A 13472-nucleotide genomic window follows, 5' to 3' on the forward strand; every position below is an offset into this window, starting at 1 on the left:
TTTTATTCAAGAGGAACCATCCCTCAAATTGTATTCATTTCTCAAACTGTTATAGATAAAAACCCAGAGATACTATCTCTAGTCATAAAATACATTGATAATTCTTTTGATAGAAAGTCGCAATTAGTTGCTGCTTTTTAATGAATAACTAAGTCACCACTTCTATACATTTAGTCACCTTCATGAGGTAACAACACAAAAGATTTTTAACATGGTTCAGGCTTTCTCAGCAGTACTGGTAAGAACACCCCAGACTTCTTAGCACTTGATGACCTCTGGGTGATGGAGAAAACAAAGAATGCACACTACATACAACCCCAGTGGACAGCCAGCCACTTTAAAAATGCCTATTTTTCTTTCATGCTAGGAAAACACTCTCTTGCCAAAGGAAGGCTTTCGTAGATGTAGGTGGGAAGGTCACCTGTCATGACTGATCTTGTTGCATATATCTTTGCAGAAGAGGTCACACAAACCTTGAGCATGTTTTGCAGTAACAAAGACCTTCTGCAAGTGCCCCAGCTAACACTCCAGTTCCCTCACAGGTCTTCAGAGGTGTTCCTGGAACTCCTACTATTTACACACAACAGGAACTAGTCCTCCACGAATGGCATGAGGCAGATTCACGATTTTTCCTTTAGCTTTATGAAACTTTACTATAGTAAGAAAAGTACTATCCATGTTTAAGATGGTCAGCTACATATGATCAAATTTTTCAGCACTGACAGCTCCTCTGTGCAACTGTGCTTATAACTGCTAATTTTTGGTGCTCCTCAACTGCTGCCTTCTCTGCAGCTAAAGAAGTTTTGATTTTAAATTGAATGCATTTACATAAACATATTTTGTCCTCATTTTCATATAGCAAAACACTTCAACAATGGTTAGTTACACTGTACTCAAACTGGTCTAAGTTGAGAACTAAAAGCTACCCTTCTCTGAAAGCTGAATGTATGTCCCTGCTGGAGTACAAATATAGCTCCTCATTTGCATCCTCTGATTACTCCAGCCATCCAAGCACATAACTATACAAAAAGCTACCAGCACCCAACTATTTCCTCAATTAATCAGTTTATCAACCATGACTGACATTGTGAGATGCTACTGGCTATACCACCCATGTAATCTCAATTGCACAACACTGTACTGTGATGCTCACCAACACATGCTACACAGTTTTGTATCAAAAATCTCACAGTAGAGATGAAAAGGGTGAAAGAAAACACTTATAAAATAAAAGCTATGCTGCACAAGCCACTTTTGGAATTGTATTCTCACTGACGGCAGTTCACTCTCATTCAACTGAGTGAAGCAAATGAATTAAGATGTGTACATACCTCAAAAGGGCAGAAGAAAGCTGACTAGCTTTTAAAGATTTACTTCAAGTACTGGGAAGGGAAAAAAACCCCAGAAAACTACATGCAATTAATGGAGCCTAGAAATTAACGCAATAATTAAACAACAAATGGACATAATGATAAAGAATAAATCCTCCTCTCTTCCTGTCCTTCGTAAAATCATAAAAAGACTAGGGTTGTAACCTGAGGATGGTGAACTGTCACTTGCCAGGGAAAACAGCCCCGGTGCAGAGATGTCCTGAGGCGGAGCAGGGGATCAAAGTGAGCAAGGCCAGTTTCTAGAGCTGAGTTAACTGCACTTGACTGAGGCAACAGAGATGGAGTAGCAGTAGCAACTGATTTAAACACAACTCTCTATTCCTCCCAGGCTACATTTCCTTGCTTTCACTCTCTGTAAGCTGTGTTTTGAGTTTGGCCAGGAGCACCTTGTTCACATGTGCAGGCTGCCTGCATCCCTGTCTGATTTCCCTTGCAAGGAGACAAGCCTGGAACGTCATCCAGCTCTCCTGGGGCCCCCTTCCCTCCAGGCTCTATCCCCTGGTACTCTACCAAGAAGAGGCTGAAGTCTGCTCTCCTGAACTCCAGGGTAGTGAGCTTGCTGTACAACCTCCTTGCTGCCCTAAGTAAGGATCTCAAACTCCATTTCACAGGCACTGTAGCCCAGAAAGTCCCCGAGCTTCACATTCCCCACCAGCCCCTCCCTGTCAGAACAAAATCCACCATGGTACCTCTCCTCCTTGGCTCATCTATCCAACCTGTAGAGGAAGTTATCACCAAAGAATTCCAGGAAGCTCCTAACTCAAGAGGTTTATGTCTCTCTGCAACGCCCTTTCAACAGACACTTGTGTGTTTGAAGTCCCCCATGAGAATCAGGGTTTGTGACAGCAAGGCCACTCCTGTCTTTCTGTAAAGGTCCACAGCTGCTTGGTCTTCCTGGTCAGACCATCTGTAGCACACCCTCACTATAAAGACACCTGTCCCTTTTGTGCCTTGAATCCTGACACATTAACTCTCTGTCTCATCCATCCCCAGGTGAGGCTCCGTGACCTCCAGCTGGTCACTGACACCAGGGCAACGCCTCCTCCTCATCTCCCTTGCCTGACCTTCCTAAGGAGCCCATACCTTACCATTTGAGTCAGAGGAGTCAACCTACATTTCCATGATGCCAGTGACTGTAGTTCTGCGGGCCTGCACATATCTCTAATTCCTCCTCTTTATTTCCCTGGCTGTGTGTGCATTAGCATAGATGCATTTGAGCTAGGCCCCAGACCCCTATGAAGCTTTCTGGCTGGAGTACCTGGAATTCCCTGATGTTGTAATTCAAGTGCTCTCCTGCTGACCCTCTCAGGCTCTAGGCACCTCTTGCTGACTGGAAGAGCATGTAAGCCCACACGTTCTGACCATTAAATCCCCTTCCCTCAAGTGGATATCAAGTTTAATGCCCTATCAATAAACTCCACAAGCCTCGACAAAGGACCTCCTTGCCCTTCTACAAAGGTGAATCCCATCTGAATTCATCACGTCCAGGACCATGGAGGCCAACTCATTACACAAAAAGAATGAAAATTGTGGCAGTGTGCCACCAGCCCCAGAGTCAGGTATTAAGACTGGGTCCATCTGTTTTTTTCAATGTCACTACCTGCACCTAACAAAAGTAGAGGAAAAACAACCTCTGCCCCCGATTAGCTCTCCAATCACCCCAGGACCCTGAAGTCTCTTTTGACAGCCTCTGGCTGATGCATTGTGGCTTTATCACCATGCACACGGAGGACCAACACGTAGTATGAGTCTGATGGCTGAACCAGGCTAGGAAGTTTCCTGGTGATGGCTGTAACTCACATCCCAAGGAGGCAGACTTTTCTGTTGGAGAAGGATCTTTGTCCTAATTATCCACTGATTTTCCTATCACATCCAGAGCCTCACACCTACTGCACAAGGCAGCTGGGAGGGTGAGGTGGACAAGAAGGGCTTTTGTCTGTTGTGCCAAGCAAGGACTTGCCTCCTTTCACTCCTTCCTTCTGTCTACTGCCTCCAGCCTGGCAGGGGGAGGTTATGCAACACTCCTGATATGGATTTCTTTCTGGTTTCTGCTCCTGTCTCAGCAAGGCCAGAGCACAGTTCAACTGGTGCATCTCCACCTCGGAGTCCCTGATACTACTTAATCTTTCTATCTCATCTCTTGGAAAATGCACTAGGGCATTAACTTAGCTACACTGCACAGCACCTGCTAAACAGACAGCAAATTAATTTTTACTGAATGCATTTAATGACACTCATTTATTATTTCAGCCTAAGTACTGAGTGGTTAATGCAAAACTAAAGTGAAAAGATTCTACACTTAATTCCAAAGTAACAGAACTGGTACAGAGCTCCGCTGTTTTACCTCCTTGTTGGTAACCAGGATCCTAACCTAAATTACAAGCAGCTCAAGAGCTTTGCAGAAACCTTTCACTGATATTGCTTACTCATTAAAGCAGTGGAAAATATGGTAAAAGACCAGCTTATGAGACTGTTTTCCCTTCAACTTTGTTTATTGATGTACTGAACATGAAAAAGTACAAAGAATCCAAACACAAAAGAAAACATGTACAACCTCTTAAATACCCAACAGAATATATTCTCTATTCCAACAAATGTGAATTAAGTCATACTATACAACTTCAAATAAATACCAGCCTTATATTTTACTAAGTGCTCTGATAAACACTGTAAAGTGAAGCCCAATTTACATGCCTTCTCATCAATGCCATTAGTTGCTACAGTAGTATAGGAAAGAAGCATGTAGCTACTATTTCTCCCACATCAGAAAGTTTGTGATTTCTATACTATATACAACTTTTAATGCAGAGGATTAGCTTTAACAATCTAAATGCACCTAAGAATGAAGAAGTACTCAGGAAGCCAATTGATTTTTGAATAGCATTGAGTGGGTCAGCATGAAAACTTGCTTAATCACTTTAGCACGCGCTTCACAGTATATGTACTGTACTATACTGAAAATTTTATAACTACAATTTAAAAGAAGAAGAACCAAAAACAACTGCAAAGATAGTGTACAACTATGTTATGCATAGAACATTGCTTTTTCTAAGGGGAAGCATATGAGCATCTCAGTTTATACAAAAAGCAGGACGTAACTACATAGTTGTCAGTGCATCCTGGTGAAGGCATCAAACCCTCAGCTTTTTTTTAAAAATTTATTATAAGCTAGATGCTAATCAGAAAATATTCTGTATTTGTTTTCCTTAAATTTCTTCAATACATGGTAAAGACTTTTTCTATTTCCCCAAATAGTGATTTAAGCATCATACAAAGTTAAACTTCAATAGCATACAGGTATTTATGGTTTTCATATGAAAAATGTAAGGAAATTTGCTCAAAACATATGTTTATATTTGTTTTTTACCACAAACATATTTATAAACAAAAATGTTGCATCACCATAAACAGCTGAAGCTAGACTATCTACAGACAAAAATAGCAACAGATCTGATGCACTGTAAATTCAAGTCCTCAGGACAACCAAAAAAAAAAAAAGAAAAGAAGCAGACCTCAAGTAACAATGTTAATGCCATTTACAAAGAAAAAACTTATACAAAAACATTCAAAATTGAACATCACTTGGCATGTAACTTTAAAAAAAAAACTATAATCAAAATTAGCTGAAAGGTTCATAACTTAAGTTCTTATTTACATTACACAAAGCTCAGGTGTTAGCCTTGAACATAACTTTCAAAATACCTCCTAATGCACCCAACTCAGGCCACTTCGGCTGATTTGCTACTGCACAAATCATGCTTGATGTCTTTTCTTAAGACAAAACAATTCTTCAAACAATAGCAAGTACATCACTAAACACCTTGAGCTCTATCTGAAGGGAATTCTTTAGGAAGAACAGATTTTTTTCCCCCATATCTCAGTGTTTTAAGTTTTCTGCTTGCTCTTATATTCTTTTTTTAAATTTTCATTTGCTTCAAAATCACAAATTAAAGTGAGCAACCTATCACTTAATAACCAGGATGATCAATGACTCCACTGATGATTACAAAAAATGAAACCAACAGTGCATCCCACTGACTTTACTTCTTAACACAAAGGTCTCAAAAGTAGTTCTACATCATAAATCTTTCTAAATTTTTTCCCAACAATTGCAAATTTCCTGGTAAGTTTTAAAAGCTCACTAGTTGTCATACGAAGAGATTTCTCAAAGTATTCAAGTCAAAATATTTGTTCCAGGACCAGTAAAAAGTTTCTCCAAATTTTTTATTTTTTTTATAAAAATAGATGCTTTTTTAAACCCACATCAAAGAGGCTCTTATCTCTTTGGCAAGGTACTGCTTTACGAAAAGTTCTCCAGTATTCTTACAATAAGCTTTTATAATGTGTTCCCACTCCCCAACCCAAATGAAGATGATGAAATAAATACTGCTTATAACATTATAAATAAAATGTAAACTTCAGATACTTTTCTTGAACAACAAAACAACATTGCATTACAATGTAAATTAAAAACAAAGTAAATCAAGAAATGACAAAAAAAATAAAGTATTACACAAAGCCTCGCTATTTACTCATAGATTAAAGGCAGTCATGTATAAAGAAAAAAAACTTCTTCCATTAGCTGAAACATTTTACAAGGTCCACCTTCTTCAAAGAAGGCAATAGAATACGCATTGTGACAGGTAAAAACCCTGTACCTCTTGTCAATACTCAAACACAAAAGATAGTTAAGAAGTTCTAATTCAGATAGTAGCAATAAAAAAATCTCACATATTCTTAGGATGCTAAGTAGTCATTTTATCCCCATTTCCACACTGGCATACAACAAAGGCATTTACTAATGCATAAAGCTTCCTGTAAATCGCCTTTGTTGTATAGTTTTCATGTATTAATGCACTGAGAATAACTGGTTAGGCTTTGTGCGTTTTGTTTGTTTTGAAGGAGACCTGCAGTACTCTGTCACCAAGGCGGTATCCGTTCAGGCTGGCTATTGCCATAGCTGCCTCATCGTAGTTTGTCATAGTCACAAATCCAAAACCTTTGCACTTGTTGGTGTTAAAGTCACGGATGACTTTCACATTGGTCACTGCTCCAAAGGGTCCAAACATTTGCCAGAGGATACTCTCATCAGCATCAGGGGCCAAGTTGTACACAAAAATGCACCACCCAGTTCCTGCATGTCCAGGGATATTAATTCCGGCCAAACTGGTCATTCCATCAATAGTCATTGGAGGAAACCTACTAAAGAATGAGGGAAAGCAAAACAGAATCATCATATAGCTGTTCACACAAAAACCCAGCAAAGAAATGTCAAAATAAAAGAAGAGAATGATACAGAGCTTTTCACAGAATGAACATGTTGCTCAGACTAGAAAGATAAGATCAAAATTATTTTTTGCCCCCTAACTGCGCAAATACTATGTAAAAAAATTATACACAAGTAGGGAGAACAGTGCTAGGTATGTCTGAAATGATGTAACAGAAAATCAAAAGGAAAGCATGCTATAAAACCAGTGAGGATTAGCAAGTCATTTGAAACAGGAATTCCATGGAACTGCTACAAAAGGCTTGTCTATTTCATGCAAAATGCATCAAAATGAACAATCTCAGCTGAAGTCTCAACATGCAAAAATCCAACATAAGTCTTACTGAAAAGTAAGAATTTGCAAAATACTTCAAAATAATTTGGTTGTTATGAACCAACTCATCCTTTATTACCTCTTTACTCCATAAGCTATGTTGAGCAGATTGTCCAACCTGCAAAACATTTAGCAACATGTTCAGTCTTCAGACTTTTCTACCCTTTAAGATTAAGGAAACTTAGCATATTACTGTCACATCCATTACACTGTACCAAACCTCATGCAATGTTAAAGTACCACCACTGAAAGAGCCATGGCACCTTATTACATCTGATAGTGAAGACAAAACAGATATTCTTCGTGAAGATGCTTATTGGGAAATAGGTAGCAGCATCCACCATCTAAACCCCATGCTGCTACAATTCTTGTGTAGTAACCACAATCATAAGAAGTTCCTTTTATGAAGTCCACCATGGCCACAAATTTAGCCTAAACCGCATACTGTTACCATTGTGTTACAGTCAGTGACCACATCAGTCAAGTTTTCCACATTACTAACCTGGTTGAGAAGAAAACTTTTACTAAGGTTTCTGACATGTTTGCTGACACGACTATCAAGACAGATGCAGTATTTTGGAGCACTAGCAACTATTGTAATGTGAACTCAAAAAAAAAAGATTTTTCATGTTCCTACTCCTGGCAATTCCAGAATGTTGGGAGGCAGAAGGCTGATTTGGGTGAGCAGGGCTAAGGCAGAAAAAGTAAGTGTAAGGACAGTGGAGGCAAAATCAGGTGGATATAGAAAGAATACAGAGCTATTGCTTGCCACTGGAGGGAAAAAAATTGTGTGGCCAGAGCCCAACAGGAGTTGAAGCTTGTCAGCAATGTGGGGGACAACAAGTTTTTAAAAATGTCAATCTCAAAGAGCAGTCCAAAAATAACATGAGCCTGTTACAGAATGAAAATGGTCACCCCACAAACAGGGACACAAACAAGGCAGAGAAGTTTAATTCTTTCTTTGCCTTCATCTTTAATGCTGATGATGGGCTAAGAGGGTCCCAGTGTCTTGGGCTGTGAGAACGGTGAACAACCCTGAACTTGTGTGGGATCTTCTGTTCCAACTGAGTCCCTACAGATTTATGGGACTGGATGGGATTCATCCAAGAACACTCAAAGAACTGGCCAACGTCTTTGTGAGGTCTCTTTCAATGATTTTTTTCATGATCTTGGGAATGTGGTGTTGACTGGAAGCTGGCTAACACTACCTCCATTTTCAGTAAGGGAAAGAAGGATGACCCTGGAAACTACAGGCCCATCAAGTCTCACTTTAGTGCCTGGTAAAATTATGGAGATTATTATGGGAAGTACTGAAAAACACAATCACAGCCAGTGTGGCTTCAAGAGGGCAAAGTCCTGCTTGTCAAACTTAAATTTCCTTTTATGACAGAATAACTCACCCAGCTGACCAAGGGAAGTCAGCTGATGCAATCTTTTTGGATTTCAGTAAAGCCTTTGATACTGCCTCTCCCAGGATCCTTCTGGACAAAATGTGCAGCACACAGCTAGATAAATGTATCATGGGATGGGTGAGCACCTGGCTCAGGGCTCAGGCACAAAGGTTTACAGCGAATGGGGCGACACCTGACTGGTAACTGATACTACTGGGAGTCCACAGGGGTTCACTTTCGGCTCAGTGCTCTTTAGTATTTTCATAAATGACTCAGATGCAGGACTTAAAGAACATATACTAAGTAAATCTGCCAATGACACTAAGCCGGGAGGACCTCTTGACACCCTGTAAGGCAGAGGGACTCTGCAGAGACACCTTGACAAATGAGGGGGTTGGGCAATCACCAACTAACTTCATGACATTAAAAAGGCCAAGTGTCAGATTCTGCACCTGAGATGGGGAAAACCAAGATGTACAGAGAGACTGGGGAGCAAGACACTGAAAATCATGGCAAAGGACCTGGGGCTTCAGGTCAACAGAAAGCTGAACATGAGTCAGCAGTGCCCTGGTACCCAAGGAAGGCCCCCATGTCCTGGGGTGCATCGGGCACAGCATCACAGCGAGGCAAAGGAGGGGATTGTCCTGCTCTGCCCTGCACTGGAGCAGCCTCACCTCCAGTGCTGGGGATGGGTCTGGGTGCCACAGCATAAAAAAAGATATAAAGCCATTAGAGTGTTCAAAGGAGAGCCAAGAAAATGGTGAAGGGTCTGAAGGGGAAACTGTACAAGGATCAGCTGAGGTCACCAGGCTTGTTCAGCCTGGGGAGCCTGAAAGGTGGCTGGCCTCCACACACTCTACATTCCCTTGTGAGGGGAAGAGGAGGAGCAGGCACCGATCTCTTCTCTGTGGTGACAGTGACAGGACCTGAGGGAAAGCCCTGAATTTGTGTCAAGGGAGTTTAGGTTGGATATTAGGAAAGGGTTCTTCACCCAGTGGGTGGCTGGACACTGGAATAGGATTCCTAGGAAAGTGGTCATGTTACCAAGCCTGCTAAGATTCAGGAATTGTATGGACAATGCCCTCAGGCAATGGTGTGACTCTTGGTCCTGTGCAGGGCCCGGAGCTGAACTCAATGATCCTTGTGGGTGCCTTCCAATCCAGGATATCCTGTAACGCTATGATTTTACCAGATGAAGTGTTTCTACAATACACACACATATACATTATTTTCAAGATTTCTCCACGTGGTTCTTGCCTCACCTGCCCCCAATTACAGAATGCCACCACAACTCTAAACCCCTTCAAATAATCTAGCCAATATCTGAAATACGCAGTGCATACCACTCCTATTGCTCTTATTCCTGCTTCTTTCAAGAAATATTCACCCTGAAGAAGCTCTTATTACTTTCTGAAAAATCCCAAATACATGAAGAAATCTTATTATAGATCAAGACTCAATAAAATACGAGCTTAGGTAAAAAACATACACTTGATTTAGTTTTCCAGAGAGCACTGACTCTGCAGTGAGCTGGGTTTGCAGAATACACTGACAAGAAACTACTGAACTCCTAAAAGAGCAGAAAAAGGAGATTAAAAAATACCTGACTACTAGCAGTAGACGGTGTGGATGACTGAGGTCTACTGTCACTGACATGAGTGGTGGAGAGCAAGGTGAAGAGTTCTAGAAACACCACCACTTATAGCTCCTTCTTACAAGGGCTGTCAGATGACGACTTCATACAGTAATGCTATCACTTGTATGATTTTCCAGTTACCTCAAAGACTTGAAAATACTCTGGAAATATTCTCAGAGACTTTCACTGGAAAATTTTTAAAGATGCTCTAAGTTATACATCTTATAGAAACTGAGGAACAGTTATATAGATCTTCTTTTGAAAGTCTAGCCCAAGTTTTCACTTAAGAAAAAAAAGGAAGCATTGTATTGATCCTGTAACTTCTATTATTAAAGTTGAAGAAGTTTTCAGGCCTCTGTCAACTATTAACAGAGATGGGACAACTGCATCAGGTCATTGCCAGAGTATGTTATTGCCAGAATAAGCTTGTGACACAAACCCTGTGATCTTATTTCACACAATGCACTTGACTCCATCCTGCAATTTCTGCCACCAGACTTTTCTATAGAATAATGGCAAGTCTACTGCTATGCAATATTCAGAACACTGTTGTAAGCTATCCCTTTTATTCCCTAGTAAATAGTAAGAAGAGCCACAAAAAAGTAAATAAAATTTGTTATCCCCTCTCCTATAGCAAACACCTACTCCTCACACCTGTGAGATGCAGGAGATAACACCAAAAAGCTGAATAGAAGAAAAAAATTTAAAAATTCTAACAGAAGTGCAGGCCATGAACTCTTGAATATTTAGTATAAGCAAACCTAGCCAATGCAGTGCATTTGAAATTTGGTATATTCTCTTTGAAGTAAGCTGTCAACTGTTTTTTTTCTTGAAAAAAAAGATAAAGATACTCTTTGAGTGTATTACTATTTAACACAGCCCAGTCACACTGTTCAGGGGCAGAGGGAGGGAAGAAAAGATCACAAAAAAAAAATCCAAGGTACTCATGGATGTAGATAGTACAGAGTTTGTTTCACTTTGTCCTCACCATCAGTTCTTTTCAATACACTAAATAGCACAGGGAACTATATAGCAATAGTTTCAACATGATGGGAATGTAAGCTCCCAAAAAGCACATGAAAAAAATATGTCAACAATATTCATCAGGAGAAGTTGTAACAAGAAAAGACAAAGTACGGCATGGAGAACATAGACACCTAAACAGGAAAAAAACTGAAAGCCAGAATGCAGAGGAAAAATGTAGGGTTAGATGAAGAGGAAGGTGGCTGTGGCATGCCATAAGGCTAAGATAAAAACACGGCATCTCCTAGGTCAGTATTAACTGAATCAACTTGCACATTAATCAAGAATAACCTAGGAAATGAAAAGTAATCTTTGAAAAAAAATTTAAGTGACTTAGTACAAGAGAGATGTCACCTTGGTTTAACTAAGCATGCCTATTAGACACCAAAATGCTATCAACAGGATGGCATGCATTTTGGTTTTAGCTGTACTGTGGTAGCATAGCTGAAGTTCAACATTCACGTGTTTCCTTCCCACACAGAAGTCAGACAAGCAGGAATGCACAAGAGTGAAGGCAACCAAACAGGCCTTTGGGAACATGCAAATTTCAGCACACTTGGGCACATTATTTACTTACCTAAAACGTTGAGCCTGCTGAGCTAGAGGGGCAGGATACCTTCTGTTTGGAGAATGGTACAGCTGGGAAAGAATGGCCTGATTGGTTTTTTGGCTTGGATTGTTAGCAAACTTTACAGTGATGGGCTCTGTGGCACCTGGAGGTTTCTGGCCATTCAAGCCCTTGATAGCTTCTTCTGCTTCAATTCGTTTGTCAAACCGGATAAACCCCACACCCCGTGACAACCCTGCACAAGGTGAAAAAAGCACACAGTAATGAATTCACAGACTCCAGAATACTGGATATTAACTTTCATTTGTGTGGCCAATTGCTATGTTGATGGTCGAATGCTGTGAACACATGGTAACTTTGAGCTTAACAGAACTGATTTCTGGCATAAAGTAAGAATTTCCTACTGTAATTTTGTTTTAAGTTTTTAATTTAACTGATGTAAGACACATTTGTTTAAACAGCTTGTGAGTTTGAGGGAAAACAGTGGAAACAAATTTAGTGAGCCAAAGTAGAATTCAGAAACAAAGCAATTTTGTTGGATGGAGATGAACCCAAACCAACTGCACTGTAACCTCTGGTCAGCTCATGCTATTCTGCAGTACCTAAAGTGACAAAAATTCTGCAAATAGCTTAGTTCTCTGCTCTCTAGCAGTAAAAAGATAGCTTTTGCTCTCCTGCAGTATCCCCCGAAGCTCTCTTTTGAGCAAATATGCTCCAAGGATGATGATGTGCACATACTATATTGCAATAATAGGAATTAAGGCCATGTTTACCAGTCACTGGTGACCTCTGAGTAAAATAACTGGTTTCAGTCAATCACTGTACATCACTAGGTGTTACTTTTGAAGGAAACTTTTCTTGATATACAAAAGTCAAAGGCAACATGCAAAGGAATTCAAAAGTGTTTATGGAAGGTCTTAGAAACATCATGTATCAAAAATTCCAAGTGTCTTAGACATAAACATATTAAGCTACAATGGATACTTGAACCAATTAACATTAAAGCTACTAACAGCCAACATCAGTTAGATCAATGTTTTGTTGTAATATTTCAAGTGCCATTTAGAGCCCTTTTACATTTTGGTTCATGAATAACCAGATGAGTTAAACATTTGTCCTCAACTGAGAAAGACATTAACGACAAGAAACATATTCTCTTCATAAACAATGATTTAAGCCATCAAAAGTGACAATGAACAGGCATAAGAAAGCTTTTAAGAGGCAAATGTCACAGCTTCAACTCTGCAATTTTTATGTCAGTTTGTGTCACAACCTTATTATTCATACCATTCTGAGCCTACTTCTTCCAAATTACTAAAAAGAAGGAGGCAAGAAAGCTTAAGCCTTAACAATCTATATGCCAGAAAGGATGCTGCCAATAGCATGATTTATGAATATGAATAGAATTATAACACATACCAGAAGTTCAATTATATTTACTTACTGGTCCATTTGTTAAATGCCACCTATTTCTATGTATGAATATACAGGAACCTATTGTGAACAGCTATTTATTGCACACAGACTAGGAATCTGTCCCACAAATCTGCTATATCTACAAGTCAGTATTTGGCCTTTAGCTTTCTTTTCCAGGCCTCTCTACACCCTCAACAACTCAACCTACTCTCTACGTATTATGTGTCAACATTGAGATTTCTTTTAACTTAGTGGAAGTCAAAGGAGTACACACAAGTTCCACTAAAGGTCAGCCAAGACTCAAATACTGGCAAGTGCAAACTTTTCAAAATAAGACAATTAAAAACCTTACGACCTTCTACAGCTGAAAGCTGTTTCCCACCCAAGAGGATATGCAGCTTTGAAAAAGTACAACTATTAAAAAAAAATAAAACCCAGCTTATTCAG

General features: G+C 39.8%; 1 protein-coding gene across 3 annotated transcripts in view; it reads right to left on the reverse strand.

Annotated features, from left to right (window-relative positions):
* Positions 1 to 3886: 3886 nt before the first annotated feature.
* ELAVL2 (ELAV like RNA binding protein 2) overlaps positions 3887 to 13472 on the reverse strand; it is an 85232-nt gene continuing 75646 nt past the window's right edge. Inside the window, exons 6-8 of one of the 3 annotated variants that reach the window (XM_058823429.1) lie at positions 11619 to 11844; positions 7071 to 7109; positions 3887 to 6590 (exon numbers count right to left, since the gene is read on the reverse strand). In XM_058823429.1, the coding sequence (XP_058679412.1) occupies positions 6263 to 6590; positions 7071 to 7109; positions 11619 to 11844 (593 nt within the window). In that variant the 3' untranslated portion in view covers positions 3887 to 6262. Of the gene's footprint in view, positions 6594 to 7070; positions 7110 to 11618; positions 11845 to 13472 lie in introns of all 3 variants that reach the window. The other 2 variants (XM_058823428.1, XM_058823430.1) reach the window with 2 other exon arrangements.

Source organism: Ammospiza caudacuta, chromosome Z (assembly GCF_027887145.1).
Source record: "Ammospiza caudacuta isolate bAmmCau1 chromosome Z, bAmmCau1.pri, whole genome shotgun sequence".
Taxonomy (NCBI): domain Eukaryota; kingdom Metazoa; phylum Chordata; class Aves; order Passeriformes; family Passerellidae; genus Ammospiza; species Ammospiza caudacuta.